General features: G+C 42.6%; 1 protein-coding gene across 1 annotated transcript in view; it reads left to right on the top strand.

The window, feature by feature from the left end:
• The window catches only part of LANCL2 (LanC like glutathione S-transferase 2), a 52832-nt gene extending 30354 nt beyond the window's left edge, over positions 1-22478 (top strand). The window contains exons 3-9 of the mRNA XM_059170602.1: positions 1908-2115; positions 3201-3348; positions 4407-4553; positions 8048-8230; positions 15051-15227; positions 15507-15579; positions 19881-22478. Of these exons, the coding sequence (XP_059026585.1) occupies positions 1908-2115; positions 3201-3348; positions 4407-4553; positions 8048-8230; positions 15051-15227; positions 15507-15579; positions 19881-19984 (1040 nt within the window). The 3' untranslated portion in view covers positions 19985-22478. The remainder of the gene's footprint in view (positions 1-1907; positions 2116-3200; positions 3349-4406; positions 4554-8047; positions 8231-15050; positions 15228-15506; positions 15580-19880) is intronic.
• Positions 22479-22743: the final 265 nt, after the last annotated feature.

Raw genomic sequence — 22743 nt, 5'->3', positions numbered from 1 at the left:
TACAATATTTAAGTGTTGAATACATCTATAACTATAGGTTTTAATGTTCACAGGCTGACCACATTATCATTCTCTTTTTTAAGGATTTCTGGGTCAATCGTGAAGTACTTATTTGTAAACCTTTTATAATAAATATGTTTGAAATTTGTAGGTACTTCACTTTCAGCTTGCTTTCTATATGTTTATAATTTCAATTTCTTGAATACAGAAACAGCTTAAATACAGGACACTTTTTTTTTTTACGATTTTATTTATTTATTTGACAGACAGAGATCACAAGTAGGCAGAGAGGCAGGCAGAGAGAGGGGGAAGCAGATTCCCTACCGAGAGCAGAGAGCCCGATGCGGGGCTCGATCCCAGGACCCCGGGACCATGACCCAAGCAGAAAGCAGAGGCTTTAACCCACTGAACCACCCACGCGCCCCTATAGGACACTTTTTAAGGCTTACAAATAGGGTACTTTTATATCTAACTTAACAACTTTCAAGAAATAGATAATGAGAAAAGGACTTTTCAGATACATGTAGAGAGAGAGCTGTTAAGCATTTGAAAGTGAAATAGGATGCTCCGAAATGGAGAATTAAAGAAAAAGAAACTACCTATTTAGAGAAATTTAAAAAGCAAAACACACAGCAGAACACAGCTGGTAAAGCACGCCGTGTGGTGCACTGGAGACTGCTGGAACGTCACGTGCCAGTTACACTCAAGTGAAACATCACAACAAAATAAAAAGCAAAATGAAAACTAACAGAAGTGAGCGTAGGATGTTAGACAAAGAACATAATATGAGAGAATCCCCATCTAACATGAATAAATGTTCTCTTTGTCCTTTTCACCATCCTATCGCTTCTCGGCCTTTTGGCTAAGATCAAGTGTCCTTTTCACCATCCTATCATTTCCTTCAGTACTTTCTCCATAACATTTTATTAAGCATATATTTATACAGATCCTTTTTTTTTTTTTACTTAGCCATCATAGTGACTGGAGGCCAGGAATAATAGCAGGCTTCTTCCAGAAGCTATATAGGTCATCCTCTGGAGATTTCCAGAAGATGACCCCTCTCTGGTTCACCTAAGTGTCTGGATTTGTCCTTTAAAATAGGAAGGTGACGGGGCACCTAGGGGCTCAGGCGGTTAAGCATCCGACTCTTGGTTTCAGCTCAGGTCGTGATCTCAGGGTTGTGAGATGGAGCCCCCACAGGGGGCTCACACTCAGCTCATGGTCTGCTCTCTCCCTAAATAATAAATAAATAAAAATTTTGAGATAGGAAAGTTGCATAGGTGATAAACTCTGTCTTCTGTGTTTGTTACCTTACTCTGCGTCATATGGCTTATTCCATAAACTGTGAGTTGTCTCACTGGTCGGTTGGCCATTTGGATAGTTTGGTCACTAAAGACAATTGAAAAATTGTGAGAAATAGAAAAATTTTCTAATTTTTTAGAAAGGGTCCTGGGATTAAACCCCGCATCGGGTCCTGCTTGGTGGGGAGCCTGGTAGGTCTGTAAAATTTAGAAAGTCATGATTTAATTTGGGGTAAGATAGGAAGAAGTGATTATATGAGAAGTAGAAAGGAAAGGATCCAGTTAGCTTAAAATACAGAGAAGGAGTAAAATCTTGAAATGAATGTACGGAAAATGGGAATGTGTGGGCAGTCTTAGGTTTTTACCTTGTCTAGGAGGTACTGAGTCACTCTAAAAGAGCAATTAGCAAAAGAAGGGATTTAAACTCAGTTCAGGTTTTTCTACCCTGAGAGGTTTTTTCTTTCTGTTTTTAAAAGATGTGCCAGGTGTAATTAGTTTGCTGATGTTCCTTCAGAAACAGAGGGTTTGTGTAAGTTTTTCAGGTGATCGCAAAATAATGTCTGGAAGGTAATAATGCTTTTCTTTGGGGCCGGGGGACTTTTCCAGGCATAGCCCTTTTGTACCTGCAGTTGTACCGGGTCACCTGTGACCAGACCTACCTGCTCCGATCCCTGGACTACGTAAAGAGAACCCTTCGCAACCTGAATGGCCGCAGGGTCACCTTCCTCTGTGGGGATGCTGGACCCCTTGCTGTAGGAGCTGTGGTGTATCATAAACTCAAAAGTGATTGCGAGTCCCAGGAATGCATCACAAAGTGAGTCTTTAAAACTGGAAGTATTTACTCTAACTTCTCAGATCAAGGTCTTCCTGTAGGAAGTCATTCAAAAAGAAAATTCTTTTTTAATTCATCTGCTATTGCCAGCAGGTCTTTCCAAGAAGTAAAGAGGTTTGCATATTAACCTTGAGCCGTGATGATAAGATCACGTGCCTCCTTTCTATCAAGCTTGCGTCTGCCTTAATTTTGGGAGAAACAAACATGTTTCTTCATGTTACTTTGATCCTTTTCGTAATTAATTTTTGGTTGCCTTCATTGCACAAAAATTAGCTTATATGCCTTAGATCTGTTATCATAACTAAGTTATTTTTAGGTTCAGTTGTTTTGGAACAGCCAGTGTAAACCTTTTATTGCCCCTCTGGTTTATATTCTGTTTTGGAAGAGATAGAAGTCAGACTCCACTCCCCTGGTGCCTGGTGGAGTATCTGTTGATGTTTCTTTTGTTTTTTTAAGATTTTATTTATTTATTTGACAGAGAGAAATTACAAGTACACTGAGAGGCAGGCAGAGAGAGAGAGAGAGAAGGAAGCAGACTCCCTGCTGAGCAGAGAGCCCGACTCGGGACTCGATCCCAGGACCTGAGATCATGACCTGAGCCGAAGGCAGCGGCTTAACCCACTGAGCCACCCAGGCGCCCCTCTGTTGATGTTTCTTGACTGATAGACTGAGTTAAGCTAATTCCCAAGCATTGACAACATTTTAGTACTATTTTCTTTTTTTTTCCTTTTATTTATTTATTTAGTACTATTTTCTCTTAAATTTTAAATCACCTTCTTCTAATTCTGATTTCAAAATTGATTATCATCTCTCACATAGGTTAGGCTAGTATCAAGGTAGATATTTTGAACAGAAAGGTGTGTTGTCGTTACTGTGATATCTGAGAGGGAGATGATTGTAGTGGAGAAGTTTTTGTTGTTTGGGTTCCATTTGTTTGCATTCCTTAAAATCAGTTTTAAATGAAAAATAAATAACAGGAAACTTCTACAGCGATAGGGTTACTAACAGTTTCCTGAAGAGGTGTTTCCAACATTCTCTGGGAAAACGGAATTGTTTTTGTTGGATAGACTTTTGCAGCTTCAGAGGACCATTGTGTGCCGGGATTCAGACCTCCCTGACGAGCTGCTCTACGGACGGGCAGGTTACCTGTACGCCTTGCTCTACCTGAACACGGAGATCGGTCCAGGCACCGTGTGTGAGTCAGCTATTAAAGAGGTACTGTGGGGTTGGCATCAACCATGGGCACCCCGTCATCTCTACCATCCCAACCTACCATTACGGGCTGGACACTGCTTCTTGGTAGGAGTCATTTCTTAAGGGATCTCATATAGGCAATATGTAGCTCCTTTTTTCTCCTTTCTTGGAATTTTTTTTTTTTTTTTAAATCTGTCCCCCTCTTGGGCCTGTTAATTCACCTGTCTTTACTAGAACCAAACAGCAGCAGCTTCAGAAAGATAGGATATTTATTTCTCTTTCCTAATGCATCTGAACTGGTAGGCAGTCCCAGCACATACAGCTCCAGATCTGGGTTCTTCTCTTGTATCCTACCATATCCTAGGGCCATGCCCTTGCCTGCCTGCCCACCCAAAGCTAATTGAGTACCCATCAGCTCAAGACAGGGGAGGAAGTAGAAGATAAGCAGCTTCTTTTTTAAGGCCACGATCCAGAAGTTGTCTGCTACACTTCTGCTCACTTCCTACTTCCAGAAATAGTCAAAGGACTGTGTCTGTCTATGGCCAACAGGCCAGACACCCAGCTAGAACCTGGAGCACTGTTACCGAAAGTATGAAGGGAGAAAGGAGAGGAGGGAACATTTTGTGCCTTTGCTACATAGTCACTACAGACAGGCTCTTCTTTTGATTTAACTAAACTCTGCAGGCCACAAGAGACCTCATTTCATTAGCCTTTCCATAAATAAGGCTAATCCCTCCAGCCTTTCCTAGAAGATATAGTGCCAGTCCTTTGGGGAAACGTTGCAGATACGAGGCAACTAAGTAAGAGTTTTTATAGGAAGTTTTACTAGATTCTAGTAAACTGTTCTTCCCAAGAACTTTCAGTCTCATTGTTTGACTTCCTCATTTCTTTTTCTGTCCTGAGATTGTCTTCTGATTTTTCTCTGCTTGTATTTATTATGAACTAAAGGTAACAGTCGTGGCTGCTGACTGCTTGTAGATTTTTAGATTAAGTGATCAATAGAGAGTTGTTAGTGTCAAGGAGATGAAAGCAGGGTCCATGTAAGTTTTCTAGACTAACGCTGTCGCCTTATCTCCTAGGTGGTCAGTGCTATCATTGACTCCGGCAAGACTCTGTCAAGGGAAGAAAGGAAGGCCGAGCGCTGCCCGCTGCTGTATCAGTGGCACCGGAAGCAGTACGTGGGGGCGGCCCACGGCATGACAGGGATCTACTACATGTTAATGCAGGTGGGTGAGAGCACTCGGAAATGCTAAGACAGGGGCCACGGTATAAAGTATCTGGCCATGGGGTGCCTGGGTAGCTCAGTCGGTTGGGTGTCAGCCTTCTGCTCAGGTCATGATCCCAGGGTCCTAGGATCGAGCCCCACATCGGGCTCCCTGCTCAGTAAGGAGCCTGCTTCTCCTCCTCACACCCCCCCCCATCAGCCCATGCTGTCTTCTCTCTATCTCTGTCTGATTCTCAAATAAATAAATCTTAAAAAAAAAAAAAGAAAGAAAGAAAGAAAAGAAACTATTTGGCCAAAGAGTAAATGGGGATGGAAATTTTAGTGTAAGTCAAGCAGGCTGATATAAAAGAAGGATCCTCCCTTGAATCATGAAAACCTAAGCTCTGCCTCATGGCCCCCCGACAGTGAGGTGCCGAGAGCACCTTCTCCACTCGGTTTTGTGCCGAGTCGGGTCTGTTGCCCGCATTCCTCCTCTGTCGGCGTCCTTCTGCGCACTGCAGTAGTGACTCTGAACAGAGGGGACCCACGGAGCAGAAAGGGTCTCCAGAATCCCAACGGAGACAGGGGCTTTTTCATGTTCACACATCCCAACTTGCTACCAGCTGTGTTCTAAACCTGTTCTAAACCTATAACTGGTTTGTCGTGGTTATGATCTTGTCTCTCAGTCGTGCCTGCCATCTGGAGTGGTCACTGCTGGATCAGGCAGGCAGAGAACCCCCCCCCCCCCCCCGCCACCCGCCAACACCGCTTCACCCTGCTTCAGCCTCCCGGCCTCTGGTTCCCCTCCCTGCTTTTTACACAGCCTTTTCTTTTTATCTTTTTCTTTTTTTTTTTTTTTTAATTAAGCCTTTCTTTACCACACCCATAACAGAGTAGTTAATTAATGCTAAAAAATCACACAGCTAGTAAGTCAAGGAACATGGATTAGCATTTGGATTAAAACTTTTTAACTAAAAGCGAGAAATTTTTTACTTCAAATTCCTTTTTTTGAACCTACTCTACCACTAAAAGAAATCCATATCTACATGGGACGAAAATCCCTTTTCTGGTAATTAGTTCTCTTTGTTTATTGTTGTAGGAAGCAAAGTGTACATATCCCAGTTTATGAATTTTCTTTATGGTGCAGACACGTTTTCAAAGTAACTGGGTTTCCAGAGCTCATTTTAAAATAGCGCTATTAGTTTGGAACACTGGTAGTTTGTGTATATTTTCTATTTCTGCAAAAAATGTGTTAACACTAGCCTTTCAAACTTTTTTTTAAGATTTTATTTTATTTATTTGAGAGACAGAGATCACAAGTAGGCAAAGAGAGAGGGGGAAGCAGGCTCCCCTCTGAGCAGAGAGCCCGATGCGGGGCTTGATCCAAGGACCCTGAGATCATGACCTGAGCTGAAGGCAAAGGCTTAACCCACTGAGCCACCCAGGTGCCCCTGAAACTTTCTTTTTAAATGATGCCCTTAGGGGAATGGAACCCTATGAAAACCACACCAGTAAGACATAACCTAAAAGTTTAGATGTAGATATTTAGGTTCATTTTTTTGGATATCAGGGGCTTCCTTGAGAGAAACACAAGTCACAAAGTTGTCCCCTTTATCTGTTTTAAAGTGAAGAATGTGAGAATACACTTTAGGCTGTAATTCAGGCAGGATTCTGTATAGAAATCGATGTCAGTTTTCTTGTAGCAATCACAGGCCACAGTGTGCTACACCAGCTCCCAAGCCAGAGCCAGGTCTCACCTGTCCGCTCAGCCAGGCACTTAACGCCGCTCCTCAGAGCAGCGGGGAACTGCGTGGTGCTGTAGGTTCTGCTGTGCGGTTTCATTGGGGAGGCTCTCAGAAGAGGCCGCACGAAAACTGAAAATGTGACTTAAACTCGCTTTCAGGATGGCAGAATAAAGACATTTCTCCTCTTGAAAAAGAGCTCAAAACAGACAAAAAACAAAAAAACCCAGAAACCCAACTTCCTTGATGAGACTAGGAGACACTCTGGGGCCCCAGAATACACGTACATAGACTGAGAGTAGAGGAAAGAGCAGCGGGGGACCAGATGGGACAGAGGTGGATCATGCATGGGGTCAGAGAAAGATGCCCTGGAAGCCAGCGCGTCCGCGAGGCAGCACCCGGGCCCCGGGGACCAGAAGTGCTGTTGCTGGGGGAGGCAGAGCTGAACGCCTGTGCATACAGGGGAGGTGTGGGTGCAGGAGGGCGGCTTTGAAAATCTTCACATGGAGCCACTGAATCTCCATCAGCGAGATGGCCCGCGAACTGACTGTTCCTCCCCTGACTCCTGCTGGAGGTGGAAGGGTCTGGAGCAACTGAACCAGATCCTGCAGCTTCAGAAAGGCCAGTGTAGAGACAGTTGAAATGAAGCATAGAACCGAACACAGGGGCAGGCCTGTGTGTCCACCAGGTTCTGGGCGGCCCTCCCTGCCCCCACGGGGATTGAAGTTGGGCTGTTGTTGTTATATTTTGTTATTGGAGGAACTGCTCGGTTGAAAGGTTGCCTAATGTAGGAGTTTCAGAGCCCCCATTATAAATGTTAGCTGGCTGTCTAAGATGGCTCTTAGTCTCTACTAATTTGGCCGAGCCACAGTGACCAGGTAAGTGGTCAGACATTTTTCTGGATATTTCTGTGAGGACATTTTGGGTGAGATTTACATTTAAATGGCATTAGAAGGTGAGGAGGGACAGTAAAGTATCCCTCGACTGAGAAGACACTTGGAGACCAGAAAATGAAGCAGAGACTACAGAGTTTTATTCAGGGTGACTTTCTGACCGGGGGAGGGCAGCAGAGGACGATCTACAGCAGCTGCCTAGTTATTCTCTGTGAAGACCAGACCTTAGACCATAGATTGTGTAGATGGAGGGAATGTGCAGAGGGCACTGTAGTGAGGTCAGAGGGATTGCACACCCTCAAAGGGTTTGTAGGCACCTAACTGACAACTGCCCCTTACGGAGATCTTGGGGCCCCCGTCTGTGCATCAGGAAAGGGCAAGACTGTGTTACCTTGGACAAATTCATGAGAGGCCAAAATAAGCCTCCCCCAGTCCCTGCCCTGGTCACCATTTCTAAGGTACATGTATCAGTCTCCCAGGGGCCCAGAGCACGTAGCCACAGCAGAGGTCACCGAGCGAACAGGAACAAGATGGGGGGCCGGAGATGGAGTCATAATTGTCAGCACTCCCATAGATGCTTACACTTTTAGTAAAGCCGTTTCCATAATGTGGGTGGGCCTCATTCAGTCAGTCAAAGGCCTGCCCTGAGCAAGAGAGAATTCTCCAGCCTTCAAACTTCGGCTTCGACCTCAAAACAAATTGAACTAAAGAAAGGTCCCCCCCAAGTCTTAAATAACCAGATAATTGAATTAATTTGAGCTTTATATGCTTCTCGGTATTCCAGGTAATTGAGGCCTTGAGGCTTTGCTATAGTAGCTACAGTACAAACCCTTTAAAAAAAAGTAAGGAAAAATAAATGTTTTGCTTTCCTCTGTTTAAAGCCAGCAGCAAAAGTGGACCAAGAAACCCTGACAGAAATGGTGAAACCTAGTATCGATTATGTGCGCCACAAAAGATTCCGCTCTGGAAACTACCCGTCATCACTGAGCAATGAAACAGATCGCTTGGTCCACTGGTGCCACGGCGCCCCTGGGGTCATCCACATGCTCATGCAGGCCTACAAGGTCAGTGTCGCCGTTCGTGTCACACGCATTGGATATTTGGAGATCCACTTTCCTCTACCAGGCTCTCAGTCTGGTTTTGGCCAGCCCATTTGATTGCAAACAAAAAACCCTTCACAATCGATGTTTTTACAAAATTAAGTCTCCCTATTTCACTTTATCTTGCCCCGGCAGTTGGAGCTGTGAGTGCATGTGTGTGTGTTTTTTTTTGTTTTGTTTTTAATTTTTAAATTTCTTTAATAACATATAATGTATTATTAGCCCCAGGAGTACAGGTCTGTGAATCGCCAGGTTTACAGACTTCACAGCACTCACCATAGCACATACCCTCCCCAATGCGTGTGTGTTTTAACAGGGATTATATTCATGTGTAAAAGAAAGCCTGGGTGGCAGCAGAGTAAGGATTTACATTCTGCATGTGAATATCCGAGAAGGCAGTAGGCACTATTATAACCAAATGCTTTTTTGTTGTACTTCACATCATTTTATTTTCTTGCTTGAATAAGCTTCATTCCTGGATGACGATGCTTATTTGGGGCCCTTTAAATTTGACCTTCAAATTGTTATAAAATCATTCATAAGGGAGGAGTGTGATGTTCAAAGTTTTACACATATGGGGTATTACAAAAAAAAATAGGCAGTACCTTTACTGATTAATTCTGGTAGTCTCAAGATAATATTTGGGTATAATATTAGGAATATATTTGATTTCTCTCCTAGACTAAGAATTAACCTTATAAGTTGAAAGCAAACAATGCTGCTTTTTTTTTTCGTTGTCTTTAAGTATGTTTTCATAGTATTTTATTACATAGAAGTTGAAATTACAAACAGCTTACTGTATCCTGCAATATTTAAGTAGTTTAGCATTTTTTGGAAAAATAATACACATTTAAAGAAAAAAAAAGTTTTCAAGCAAGTTTTTTAGAAGACTATACCACGTTTTATTTTATTTTTTAAATTTCTAATTTGAGAGCACTTGGGTGGCTCAGTCGGTTAAGCATCAGCCTTTGGCTCAGGTCATGATCCCGAAGTCCTGGGATCGAGTCCCACATCAGGCTCCCTCAGCGGCGAGTCTGCTTCCCCCTTTCCCTCTGCCCCACTGTCCCTCGGACTCTCTCTCTAAAATAAATAAATAAAATCTTAATTTTTTTTTTCTTTGAATGTAGTTGACACACAGACTTGTAGTACTTCGTACAACATAGTGATGTCACAATTTCTACATTATGCTCTGGTCACCACAAGTGTAGCTGCCGTCTGTCACCACGCGATGCTACTACAGTCTCATTGACTCTATTCCCTATGCTGCGCCTTTGATTCGTATGACGTATGCATTCCACCATTGGAAGCCTGTTAGCTTCCACTCCCCTTCCCCCATTTTGTCAATCCTCCCACAACCACAAGTTTGTTCTCTGTATTTACAGGTGTGAGTCTGCTTTTTGTTTGTTTATTCACTTTTCTTTTTTAGATTCCACATGAGTGAAATCTGATGGCATTTGCCTTTCTCAGTTCGACTTATTTCACTTCACATAATACCCTCTTGGTCCATCCATGTTGTACCAAATGGCTATGATCTCCTTTTTTATGGCTGAGTAATAGACACACACACACACACACACACACACACACACTTCTTATCCATTTGTCTATCAGTGCACATCCAGGTTGCTTCCATATCTTAGCTATTATAAATAATGCTGCAGTAAACAGAGGTGCATAATCTTTTTGAATTAGTGTTTTTGTTCTCTTTGGTCAAATACCCAGTAGTAGAATTAATGGATCATATGTTATCTCTAGTTTTAAATGTTTGAGGGACCTCCATAGTGTTTTCCACAGTGGCTGAACCAATTTACATTGCCATCAATAGTGCACCAGGGTTTCTTTTTCTCCCTATCTTCTCTAACACTTGTGATTTCTTGTCTTTTTGATTTTAGCCATTCTGACAGTGTGAGATGATACCTCATTATGATTTTGATTTGTACTTCCCTGTTGATAAGTGACATTGAATATCCTTTCATTGTCTGTTGGCCATCTGCATGTCTTCTTTGCAAAAATGTCTAGTCAGGTCCTCTGCCCATTTTGTAATTGCATTGTAAGCAGTACTTCTTCTGTAATTTTATCTTTTTAATGCATCTTTATTTGTAATATTTGGTGTTGGAGATTGTTCATATATCAAGGTATATAATAGTAACCATAATAATTGATTAGGGTTTTGGCATAAACTCTTTTTTTTTTTAAGATTTTTATTTATTTATTTGACAGATCGCAAGTAGTCAGAGAGGCAGGCAGAGAGAGAGAGAGGAGGAAGCAGGTTCCCCACTGAGCAGAGCCCGATGTGGGACTCAATCCCAGGACTCTGAGACCATGACCTGAGCTGAAGGCAGAGGCTTAACCCACTGAGCCACCCAGGTGCCCCTAAACTCTTTAGTTTTAATAGAATCAGTGAAGCAAAATTCATATTTCTACCTAGAAATAACAAAAGAATTAGTCCCCGAATCAATTTTATTTTCCCTTGGTGGCTAACCATAATAATTCAGAAAAATTGTGGGAATTGTTCATGATATTGGCTAATTTTTCTGAATTTTTTAGTCCTCCTACAACAGTAATACCTAAAATATTCAAATATAAAAGTCAGGTATGAGCATTTAAGAAAATAACTCAGAAAGTTATGATTTTAGAAAGTGCAGTGAAGTATACTCTTTGGAAATAAGAACTTAATGATTCATCTTAACACAACCTCAGTCTTTAAATTAAAACAAAATTCTGTTCAAATCGTTGCCTCCCTTTTTTTAGAGCTTTAGAGAGACTGTTGCAACTTCGATGACACAGAGATAGATCTGCCGTTTTAGAATTATCCAACCCTAATGAGTGTATTGTGAACAAACAAGGACTCTTTGATATTCAAAACAGATGTATGACTTTGATGAAAGTGGAACCTTTTGCTTCTGGGGATCTCCCCTGTCCCCACCCGAGTCAGTGGTAAGCAGGTAATTAGGAGCTCCGACATCCAGCGGGGCCATCATCCTGAGAAGGCCCATTTCTCCTGGTGCTGTTGCCTGTCCCTGCCGTCTGCTTCTAGCATTGCTGGTCAGATGGGGAGCAATGCCACAGATGTCCCAGAGCCCCTGCTTCCTGTCTGACTTCGGCTCAGAGTATCATTTGAATGTCTGGCCCTGCCTTGCTTACTCTGAAACAGAAAGTTCTCTCTTCTCTTAAGCGTAGAGCAGAGACATGAATATCCCATACTCAGTCACTAAAACTTGATTTTGTCCATTTCCATCAAGACTCTCAAACCCGAGGTAGGCGAGAAGAAAATCAGCTCGAGGCTCCCTTTTCTCTCGCGTTATTGTTAACTCAGATTCAGAGCATCTGCATTCACTAAAGCAGTCTCAGAATTAGGAAGTGCTTACATTTTATATAAGTTTTCACTATTTTCTCTTGCTGGCATGTGAACCCATAAGTTCTTCAAGAATGCTTACCGAATCACAAGGTTTTCAAGTATTTGAAAAAAATATTAATATCCTTCACAGATAAAACTATAAACTGAATCTAGTTTCACTTAATTTGTTTTCCCTTCCCAGAAATGCTGATCATGTGCATAGTTGGGTGTCCTCTACTTTGTATGAACACATATTGTTAATTTGAAATTATGGAGTATTCTAGATGATCCTTGAAAAATGTCAGGGTTTTAATAATATTCTATGCTATATTAGGAATTATAGGAATTGCAGATGATTTTCTAGCAGCTTACATTTCTGGACCCTATAGCTAGAAGCTGCTTTGCTGAGCAGTTCTTGATTATCTGACAATAGATTACAGGTGTTGGTAACAAATTCTACCTTCAAACTACACAGATGGGCCCTCCGGTGTTAGCATTTGTGTGGATTCAGCCACTATCAACAAATGCTAACATTGGTCCAATGAAAATTGTACTTGGAAAGGTATTTACGAATATGCTGCCCAGGAAAACCATGTAAGTCATACCACAGTGAGATAATATACTCTTGATTCTGTGAAGTATGAAACCATCCTGCCTTCCCCACTCCTACCTACGTCCCTCTGCTGGAAACCCCACATCAGAGCCGTATTAGAAGTGCTCTCTGATGGCCGGCTGTTGAGCTTACATCAAACATGCTTTCATGTAAACAGTGTTCCAGAAGCTCATTTGCAAGTTGATTATTTTGAAACATGGACTATCTTGGGATGCCCGTCAGAATCAGCTGGAGATCCCTTCAAATTGCACTTTCTTTCCTTCTTCCTCAAGATTGGGAGACCTTCCTAAGTTTAAGCATCACTTACATCAATCTACCACACTTCATCCGTTTGTTTTCCAGTTGTTTCTAGTTTTTTACTCTTTTACGCATAAGCTGCTATGAACATCACTTGTACGGGCCTTTTTGTAGATGCGCGTTTTCATTCCTTTGGGGCCAATACTAGGAGTTGAATCGCTGGATCAGAGTAACTGTAAGAAACTGCTAGACCTTTTCACAAAGGGTGTTGTTCCTTTTACGTTCCATCGACAACGTAAGAGAGTTCACATATTTGGCAACACTTGGTATTGAAAGGCTTTTTATTTACATTCTGGCGGATATTTCATTGTAGTTTTTGGGTTTTTTTTAAAGATTTTATTTATTTATTTGACAGAGAGAGAGAGACAGAGAGAGAAGGAACACAAGCAGGAGAGTCGGAGAGGGGGAAGCAGGCTCCCCACTAAGCTGGGAACCAGATGCAGGGCTTGATCCCAGGACCCTGAGATCATGACCTGAGCTGAAGGCAGACGCTTAACCCACTGAGCCACCCAGGTGCCCCCACTGTAGTTTTTAATAGATAGCAATTTTGCCTGTGTTCCTGGCTCATTTATATATCTTCCTTTGTTGAATGTCTGTTCATTCCTTTTATCCACGTTGTTTTATTCTTTCTTTTATCTTGTTATTGAGTTGTAAGGATTCTTCATATGTTCTGGTTACAAGTCCTTGTCAGATAGATGTTTTAGAAATAATTTTGTAGTTTCCTGATCATAATGTTTGTGGTATCTTTTGATGAATAGAGTTTTTAATTTTTATAAAGTCTTATGTGTTTTCAAGTTTTTTATGATAATTTCTTTCTGTATCTTGTCTAAGAAATTGTTAACCTAAAAAATAAAAGTCAGTTATTTTACCAGCAAAATGAGCCTATTCAAGAATAGTGGATAATCCCACCCCCTTCTACATTTTGGGACATGCAAGCTATAACAGAACCATAGGCAAGTCCAACAAACAAAGGAGATGAACATTATTTTATGGAGAAGGAGGAGGAAGGGGGGGAGAGATTGTTTTGAATGTAAGTCCACTGGACAAAAGCAGGAGTTCAGGGTCATGGCGGTTTCTCATTGGCTGAGTTGCAGGGCTAGCCGATTCCTTGTAGGAGACACCGTGATCTCCTGATGGGGCCTAAAATTGATGATTCTTTCCTCTTTCCTGTTTCCTTTTCTGCTGGGATCTGTAACTGACAAGTCTTCCTGGAATTGAGCAGGTTTTCCTTCTAACCTCCTGAGCCCACTTCAGTGAGTTTTCGCCCTTTTTTTTTTTTTAATATTTTATTTATTTATTTGACAGAGATCACAGGTAGGCAGAGAGGCAGGCAGAGAGGGAGAAAGGGAAGCAGGCTTCCTGCTGAGCAGAGACCCCCCACCCCAATGCGGGGTTCGATCCCAGGACTCTGGGATCATGACCTGAGCCGAAGGCAGAGGCTTTAACCCACTGAGCCACCCAGGCGCCCCAGTTTTCGCTTTTTTAATGGTCACCGATTTTACTTAGCCACAGATTATACAGATAGCATTCTTCCCTGCCTGCACGGATTAAGATTTGGAACTATGAGCTATCTTGAGTTTTATATATTACATGTATGTTTCACATATTAGGTTTGTATATGTGACAGAAGAAGAGAGTCTTTTTTTTTTTTTTTTAAGCATCAGGATGTCTGAATGTCCCTACATTGTTTATTGAAAAGACTTTTCTTTTCCCCCATTTGATTGATTTGGTGTCATTAATACTCATAACAAGCCACTGAGATGAAGACCTTGTATCCTTGCATAGCTGGGAAAACTGAGACATAAGAGGCTGAGCGACTTGTCCAGGGCCGGGCCACACAGTTAAAAAGGTGACAGAGCTGAGATTCTGACGCAGGGCAGTGTGACCCCAGAGCTCACACTCAGCTGCTCTCAGGAGTCAGAGTCTCACTTCTGACCCTGGTAAATAGATCCCACATGAAGAAAGTAAGTGAAATGCAAATGTCTCTCTCCTTCCCCTTTGACCCTCGCAGACAGGGATTCCCGTTGTTCATCTTGTTTTTTTTTGAGGTCGCTGCTAATCAGTCACAGGTAGATGAATCCTGTTTGCTCCCCCCAAGGAGAGCGTCTCTGATGACGCTTTTGCCTCTAATTCATTTACACGCACATGGACTGAGCTAAGGAGGGGGAGATGCGGACAGGTTCTGAGGGCAGGACTGGAGAAACAAAATAAATGAAATGTGGGGAGAAAGAGAAGAAAATATAAAAGGGAATTGGAGGAGGCACAAACAGCTTCCTCTCACCGGGCTTTTGTCCTCGCTGAGCTCATTTGTCTCTTTCCGTCCAAACCACTCATTTTACTTCTGCAAAACCATGAACCAGGAGGACAAGGGGAGGAGACTTTGGGTGGATTAAGATGGTGAGGCTCGGTACACGGCGTTGCTGGTGGCGTTTGCTCTACCCCCAGAGCCGTGTCACGTTTCCTAACGTGTCATCGACTAAGCAGAACGGGAAACTAGAAACATCTTTTCAACACCGCTTTGCCTTTTCATGGCCCAGGTCTTTAAGGAGGAGAAGTACTTGAAGGACGCCATGGAGTGCAGTGACGTCATCTGGCAGCGAGGTTTGCTTCGGAAGGGCTATGGGATCTGCCATGGGACCGCCGGCAATGGCTACTCGTTCCTGTCCCTGTACCATGTCACACAGGATAAAAAGTACCTTTATCGAGCTTGCAAAGTAAGGAACCTTTACTCAGACAGCTTTTGAATACTCCGGAGCCTGCGCAGAATCAAAAAATACGGCTTCTCCCCTTCTCTTAGCCCATTTCTTGCAACTCTGTGGTCTCCCCTGTTTCTCCTGCCCCCCCCCCCACCGTACCCCTGGCCAAGCTGGGCCATGTTGACTGCTCTCTGTTGCCCGAGAATCTTCTTCCTTGAGTTCTTGGTGAATTCATGCGGTGTCTTTCATGCCTTTTCACTGAGTGAAATCTCTGCTCTTAAATATGTTTCCTCGTAGTTTGCCGAGTGGTGTCTAGACTATGGAGCACACGGGTGTCGCATTCCCGACCGGCCCTATTCTCTCTTCGAAGGTAAGAGCGAGCAGGAAACGCCAGGTTTAAATACGTGGGTGAGTGAGTTTGGTGCTTCTGCCTCTCTCTGCACTGGCTCTATTACATTGGCTCCTAACTCGAGTAATAACTCCACAGCCATGAAATAACTGTGAACAATGTAGTTTATTGCTGAAAGTTGTATGGATTCTCTCTGCCTTACCTAATTCATGTACCCGTGAGTGTCCTTCAGATATTTCTCAGTGGTGGAAAATATGTGCACACAAGATGGAATGTTTGCTGCTCAGTAATAGAAGAAATAAGTTTACTCCTCTACATATTGTCTGTAACAGTGTATATATAAAACCGATCTATTCACAGGAAACTGGTTACTTAAATGTGTTTAATTATTTCAGGTATATAAAAAAGTATAAATAATTGATCTTAGTAATTTGAAAGTATTAGTAGTTGGAAAAATGATAGCATAGAGAAGAAAGTTCTGAAAAACAAGCAAAGACAGGAAATGAACAAACACAGTAAGTCTGTTGCAAAGCACCATGTGTAGAATATAATTCAGGAAAACAAAATAGAAACCCTACAGAGAGGACTCATACATTTTTTGTATTTGTATTCTATGTGTGTATGTGTGTGTGTGTGTGTGTGTGTGTGTGAGGGAGAGAAAGAGAGAATTAGGTAATTTGTAATGCCAGCCACAGAAATCAAAGGGCAAAGGCTAAATGGTATTAGGATAAATTGTTGATGAATTTTAATTACTTTAGGGCTACATTTTATACTAACTCTGAAGTAAACTTCAGAAGGAATAAATGATTGAATATTTTTTTAAAAACCAAACGATGGTGTTGCATTTTGTCAAATGCTTTTTTCTGCATCAGTTAACATAATGTTTTTTTTTTCTTTTAAATTTATTAATATATTGTGGATTACATTGGTTGATTTTCGAATTTTAAACCAGCCTTGCATCTCTGGGGTAAACCTCACTTGGTCTTAACATATTGCTGAAGTGTATTTGCTAATATTTTGCTGAGGACTTTTGCATCTGTATTCATAAGGAATTTGGCCTAGAGTTTTCCCTTGTTTTACTATCTTTGTCTGCTTTTGGTATCGAAGTAATATCGACCCAATAAACAGTATCCTTTGCTCTTCTGTTTTCTGGGACAGATAATATATTAATTGGTGTTAAGTGTTTGGTAGAATTCTCCAGTGAAACCTTGGAGTAGAGATTTGGGCAGGGGATAGTTTTAAAACTATAAGTTCAGTTTGTTTAATAGTTTATCAATTTATCAACAGTGTCAATAGTATCAAGTTATCAGTTTCATATCTGGTAAGTTTCAGTAGTTTGTGTTTCTGTTTCACCTGCTCTGTGAAGCTGGTGTGTGTCACGTTGATGTGTGTAAAGCTAGTGCCCCTCTGTTTCCCTTCTGGTGTCTGAATTGTCTGTGGTGGTTGGCCCTATTCTGTTTCTGCTTAATCATATATTAGAAAAAAAAAAAAAAGCAGAAAACAGAGCACTTGCTATTGTCTTATGCAGAATAATATCCTTTTAATATTCAAAGCCATCATAATGAAAAAAATAATTCTCAGAAAAAATTTTCAGTCTTTTGTATCATAAAAATGCAGCATTTTTGCATCAGCTTTAACAGAGTTAATACCCAAACTCTCAGTGGAGTTCATTCAAGTTTATTAACAGGAGCTCCAAAGCCCGACTAGGTCAAATGTACCACTTCCCAAAGGCTGGGAAGTTAGACTCATCTGCTCCTGGTGCCTCACAAGTGCCGGCAGTCGGGTCAAAGTAGATCCTTGTGGGGTGTGTGGAGAGTAGTTCTAGTGTCTTCGTGGAGGTGACTAGGCCGAAAGAGTCACTGACACCTGTAACCCCTTCTGGAGCTTTCCCCGGCCCAGGTGCTGTGACTCGGTGAGTCTGCTGCCCCACCACACCAAACAAGAAAACAAAGGTCATTCCAGCATGGACCACTCTAGGGAGTCATCGGTCATCATCTTTTCCTATTGGGTTCTAATAAGTCAGTGAGTTTCAGATTTCTTGGGCTACTGGAACCCTTTCTTCAAACAAAACCTTACAGGTTTAGTCTGAGAACAACGAAAATGTAGGAAAACAGCAAATGACACACACAAAATATGAATGAATTGCAAAATCATCGAGGAAAGAAGCCACACAGAATAGGCTGTATGCTTTGGGATTCCTTTCAAAGGACATTCTGAAACAGGCCAAGCTAATCCGTGCTGGCGATGGCGGCCTCTAGGGCAAGAGAGGGACAGACTGGAACTTCCAGGGCAGGTGATGGAAGGGTGCCCTATCTCTTGATAGGAGTTTGGTTTACACAGGTGTATGCATTTGTTGGAACTCAGAGGAGTCCACTGAGGACTTGTGTGTTTTGTTGCTATGAATTTTACATCAAAAGGAAAGCTATAAACAAAGATCCAGTAAGGGAGGAAATATTCTGATTGAAGAGTTGCATTTGCTAATATTTTGCTGAGGACTTTTGCATCTATATTCATGAGGAATTTGGCCTAGAGTTTTCCCTTGTTTACTGTCTTTGTCTGCTTTGGTATCAAAGTAATACCAACCTAATAAATGGTATTGAGAACTATCCTTTGCTCTTCTGTTTTCTGGGACAGATAAAATATATTAATTGGTGTTAAATGTTTGGTAGAATTCTCCAGTAAAACCTTGGAGTAGAGATTTGGGCAGGGGTAGTTTTAAAACTTAAGTTCAGTTTGCTTAATAGTTTATTTTTTTAAAAGATTTTATTTATTTATTTGACAGACAGAGATCACAATTAGGCAGAGAGAGAGGAGGAAGCAGGCTCCCCGATAAGCAGAGAGCCTCATGCGGGGCTCAATCCCAGGGCTTTGGGATCATGACCTGAGCTGAAGGCAGAGGCTTTAACCCACTAAGCCACCCAGGTGCCCCTGTTTAATAGTTAAAAAGGGGCCTAGAGGCTGGGGCCAGCCAGCTAGCAGGCTACCTTGCCCACCTTCCTGTAGATCAATTTAAAACTCAATCTTGGTGCAGACCACAATGATTTGCAGTGATTTTGATGAAAACAAAGTTCGTTTTATATATATATTTTTAAAGATTTTATTTATTTGAAAGAGCAGGAGGAGGAGGGGCAGAGACAAGAAGACTCTCCCCTGAGCACAGAGCTTGACATGGGGCTCCATCCCAGGACCCTGAGATTATGACCTGAACTGAAGTCAGATGATTAACCCACTGAGCCACCCAAGCGCCCGAAAACAAAGTTCATTTTAAAGTGGCATTTGTGTGTGTGTGTGTGTGTTTGAGAGAGAGAGAGAGAGAGAGAGAGAGAGAATATAATGGAATATTTTTAACCACAAAAAAAAAAGGAAATTGGGGCACCTGGGTGGCTCAGTGGGTTAAACCTCTGCCTTCAGGTCAGGACATGGTCTCAGGGTCCTGGGATCAAGTCCCATGTCCGGCTCCCTGCTCAGCAGGAAGCCTACTTCTCCCTCTTTCTCTTCCTGCCTCTCTGCCTACTTGTGACCTCTGTGTGTGTGTGTCAAATAAATAAAATTTTTTTAAAAAATGAAATCTTGCCATAATGCCATAGATGGAGAAGGTCAAATGTCCCACTTCCCAAAGCAAACCAAATCCATCAGAGAAAGATACCGTATGATTTACTCATATGTGGAATTTAAGACACAAAACAAAGGGAAAAAAAGACAAACCAAGAAACACTCTTAACTACAGAGAAGAAACTGAAGGTTACCAGAGGGGAGGTGGGCGGGGCGGGGGCTGGACAGGGGAAGGGGATGAAGAGGACCCAGGATGAGTGCAGAATCATGTATAGAAGTATTGACTCCCTCAGTGGTACACCTGAAGCTAATGTTAAAATTTAAAGTTTTAAAAATTAAAGTGTCATTCCTAAAACTTAAAGGAGATTAAAAAAAAAAAATGCAACCTTTTGTTTGGAAGAATAAAGCTCTGAGAGAGGAAGTTTTATAGTTGAAATAGCACAACAGCAGCATCGTAGCTTTGTAGGAAGCCATTCCGTGAGATCATCTTAAAGTTTCAAGATATGAGATTAAAGCCCAGAACCCAAATTAAAAAAAAAAAAGAAGAAGAAGAAGAAGAAGAAGAAAACTGGTGTTATCTGCTGGGTGCTAATGTAAGGATTTCTTTGTTTGTTTGTTTTGTATTTTTTTTTTTATTAAGTCATTGATAAAGTCCTCGGCACCTTTTCCATCATCCCGATAGCACCTGGTAAAGGAAATGATTAAAGTTCACTTGGTTTCAGACACTCCCTAATGGCCTCTAATAAAGGGACCCACATTGTACTTTGCAGGCATGGCCGGCGCGATTCACTTCCTCTCCGACATCCTGGCACCAGAGACCTCCCGGTTTCCGGCATTTGAACTTGCCCCTTCACAGAGGAACACAAAGATGTAGAGAGACTACTAAGACACCTGTTTGGACCAAAAGCCAGATTGCTTAGTGCCTGCCACGGAACCAACTATGAATCCTGAAGAAGGCAAGAAAAGGAGAGAGAGAGAGAAGCAAACACCTTCACAGGCCCCCTTTGTTGCAGAGACCCTCAAGTTAGAGCATGAATGACAGAAACCATCCCATCAGCGTTTTGTAACAGTGTTCCCCTCCCCGTGTAAAATACGAATTCTTCACATCCGGCCTTCTGTAGCACTTGCATGTTTCTTGGTGTGTGTTGTGTGTAGGTTAAGTTGCTCCAGCAGGAAGCCCTGCTCTTTCCGCGAGCCCGGAGCCGACCACGCACGAGAGGATGGTGGCAGCCACTTCTCTGTACATAGTATTTCAAGGGAGGTGTCCTCTGTGTTGACAAGCAGGAATGGTCAGGTGGTGTCCCTCTTACAGATCAGGAAGTTTCTCTGAGGTGATATCCTAGTGATACTTTGTCAGCACTTTCTGTGAGTACCTTTCAGACAAGCATGAGGGGAGACTGGTCCGAAGACTGAAATTAACAGGACAGATGGAGGGGTGGGGGTTGCACCTTTGCACAAGCTAGCTGAATGCTCCCCCTTTGTGTTCTGTGTTCACCCTTAGTGTTTTTAAGAAGCCAGAGGGCATGCATGGCAGCTCTACTGGGGCTCCCTGTTCTCAGTAGAAGCTCCGGGCACCTGTGTGGCGTTCCAGAGGCTCCTTTCAACCCCATCCAAAACGGCCTGTGCCCTGGCCAGTGGACGTCGTGATCCCACAAAACAGTCAAGGGAAGCCTTTTCATGAGCATAATGTAAATCAAGTAGGAGTGACTAAGCACTGGCAGTTGTAGATTTGGTTTACATTATTAAAACAGACGACACCTCAATTTTATCAACATCGTAACCTATTATAAGTTCAGTGGATACAGTTCCAGGTGGTGATAAGCAGATACTCATCTGTTCCCTTGTCCTTGCAATTAAGCTTACTTCAAAATTTGATAAGTTACTGCAGTATAAATTTGGGAGGAATACAGTCATTTTTTGGCCTACTTTTGGGTGATTGAAATCTCACATTTGATGAAATATATTAAGTGAAAAAGGACTAGTCTGCATTTATACATATGGGAAACATAATCTAACCAAGAAAATTATGGTATTATCTGTCTGACCTGTTTTATCTAAAAAAAAAGGGGGCATTAATTTTGATTAGCATATTCTCAATAATTCTTTTGGATTTCAGTTTTTAGAAGAGTTTTGTCATCACCATACCAGTGGCCTAGGACTTTCCATGTACTTGTCCTCTTGGGAGCTAGGGCACGGGTCATAAAAGCCTAGACAGGCTTCTTCGCTGGTCTGCTCCTTGCCTGTAAGGGTCTGTCTAATCACTCATCAGCCCTGGTTCCCTCTCCTTTCATAAAGGAGCAAGAATATCAACGTGGAAGACAAATCTTCAGGCATATCCAGTTAGTAGGATGTTGCTGACCCTTTATTTGCGGGGCTGTGGCCTCCTAGCTTGTGACCTTCATTTTCTAAATGAAGCCTCATGGATCCCTTCATTGCAGACATTGTTCCTAAGTCGTGACCATCCTCTCTCAAGCGAGGTTGATGGCTTCCCGGGGTATAAATTCTCATGGTTATAGTGTAACCAACTTCCCCGGCCCGCCCAGTGCTTCTCCGGTGGCCAAGCGCCCCATTCCTAGTCAGACTCTGCAGTCCTGAACCCGTTGAGGGAGACGGTTTGGCAGGAGAGCTCCCCTGATGACACAGCGGAGCCCAGCAGCCCTGCTCGCTCCCTCCCCACCCACCTCCTCCAAACCACACATGGGAGCTCAGGAGGTCTTGCCTGCCTCGAGGCTTCGGCTAGAAGCTTTTGCCCAAACTTAATTCTTCAGGGGAAGCCAGTGGGACTGCAATTGGGATGCCCCCAGACACCTGCAGCCCGTCCTGCCTCAGCGAGGGGGAACACGTGGAAGCCCTGATTCGGGGCACGTGTCTCCAGACCGGAAACAGCAAGGGGGACTCACTTCCCCGGGCATCTCCCCACGTATGAGAAGTCAGTGTTAGGCTTCTTTCCAACTGATGTACTGAGGGAAAGACAAAATATTTATGGAATAAATGGAGCTTTTATTTATGGGTTTTCCTTCTTTAATCAGCTGGTTTGACACCTTCCTGCTTACCCACCGGGTGGTAACAGCTGTGCGGTTCTCGGACTGCATCGTCCCCCTTCCTGGCATCTGTCATGTAGCTGCTGCCGAAGGGACAGAGGCCGGATCAGTCCCTGAAGGCAGAGGCAGAAGCGCACCCACTTTGAGGAACAGAGGACTTCTGGAAGTCAGTTCAGCGGTTCTACGTGTTTGAATTCAGATCTCAGAACATTTCCCAGTGATCTCTTGATTTGTTTGTGATCTCCAAGATGTGTCTAAATTTAAAAACTATGTGTATGCACAATACCATTTTAAAATTTGAAAGAAAAAAAGGTGATGGCCACAAAACGTGTGTGGGGTTCTTTGGTTTTGTTAGTAAAGACAGTTTTACGATGACAACTTGTGGGCTCTTCGTTTGTTCCAACCTCTGTCTGCATGTGACAGTGGGGTTGGCTAGGAGTATTGGTCACCGTTCTGAAGATTTCACTCTTCAACTTACACATGTGGCAATGGCCCACATCACAATTTACTGAATAATTCAGTTGAACAGTAACGGACAGTGTCTACACATGCATTCTGTTTTTTTATCTCAAGGCTCCGTGAAAGCTGGACA

This window comes from Mustela lutreola, chromosome 4 (assembly GCF_030435805.1).
Source record: "Mustela lutreola isolate mMusLut2 chromosome 4, mMusLut2.pri, whole genome shotgun sequence".
Classification (NCBI taxonomy): Eukaryota; Metazoa; Chordata; class Mammalia; order Carnivora; family Mustelidae; genus Mustela; species Mustela lutreola.
The sequence above is the reverse complement of the archived record's forward strand: the minus strand, read 5'-3'. Positions and strand labels throughout refer to the sequence as shown.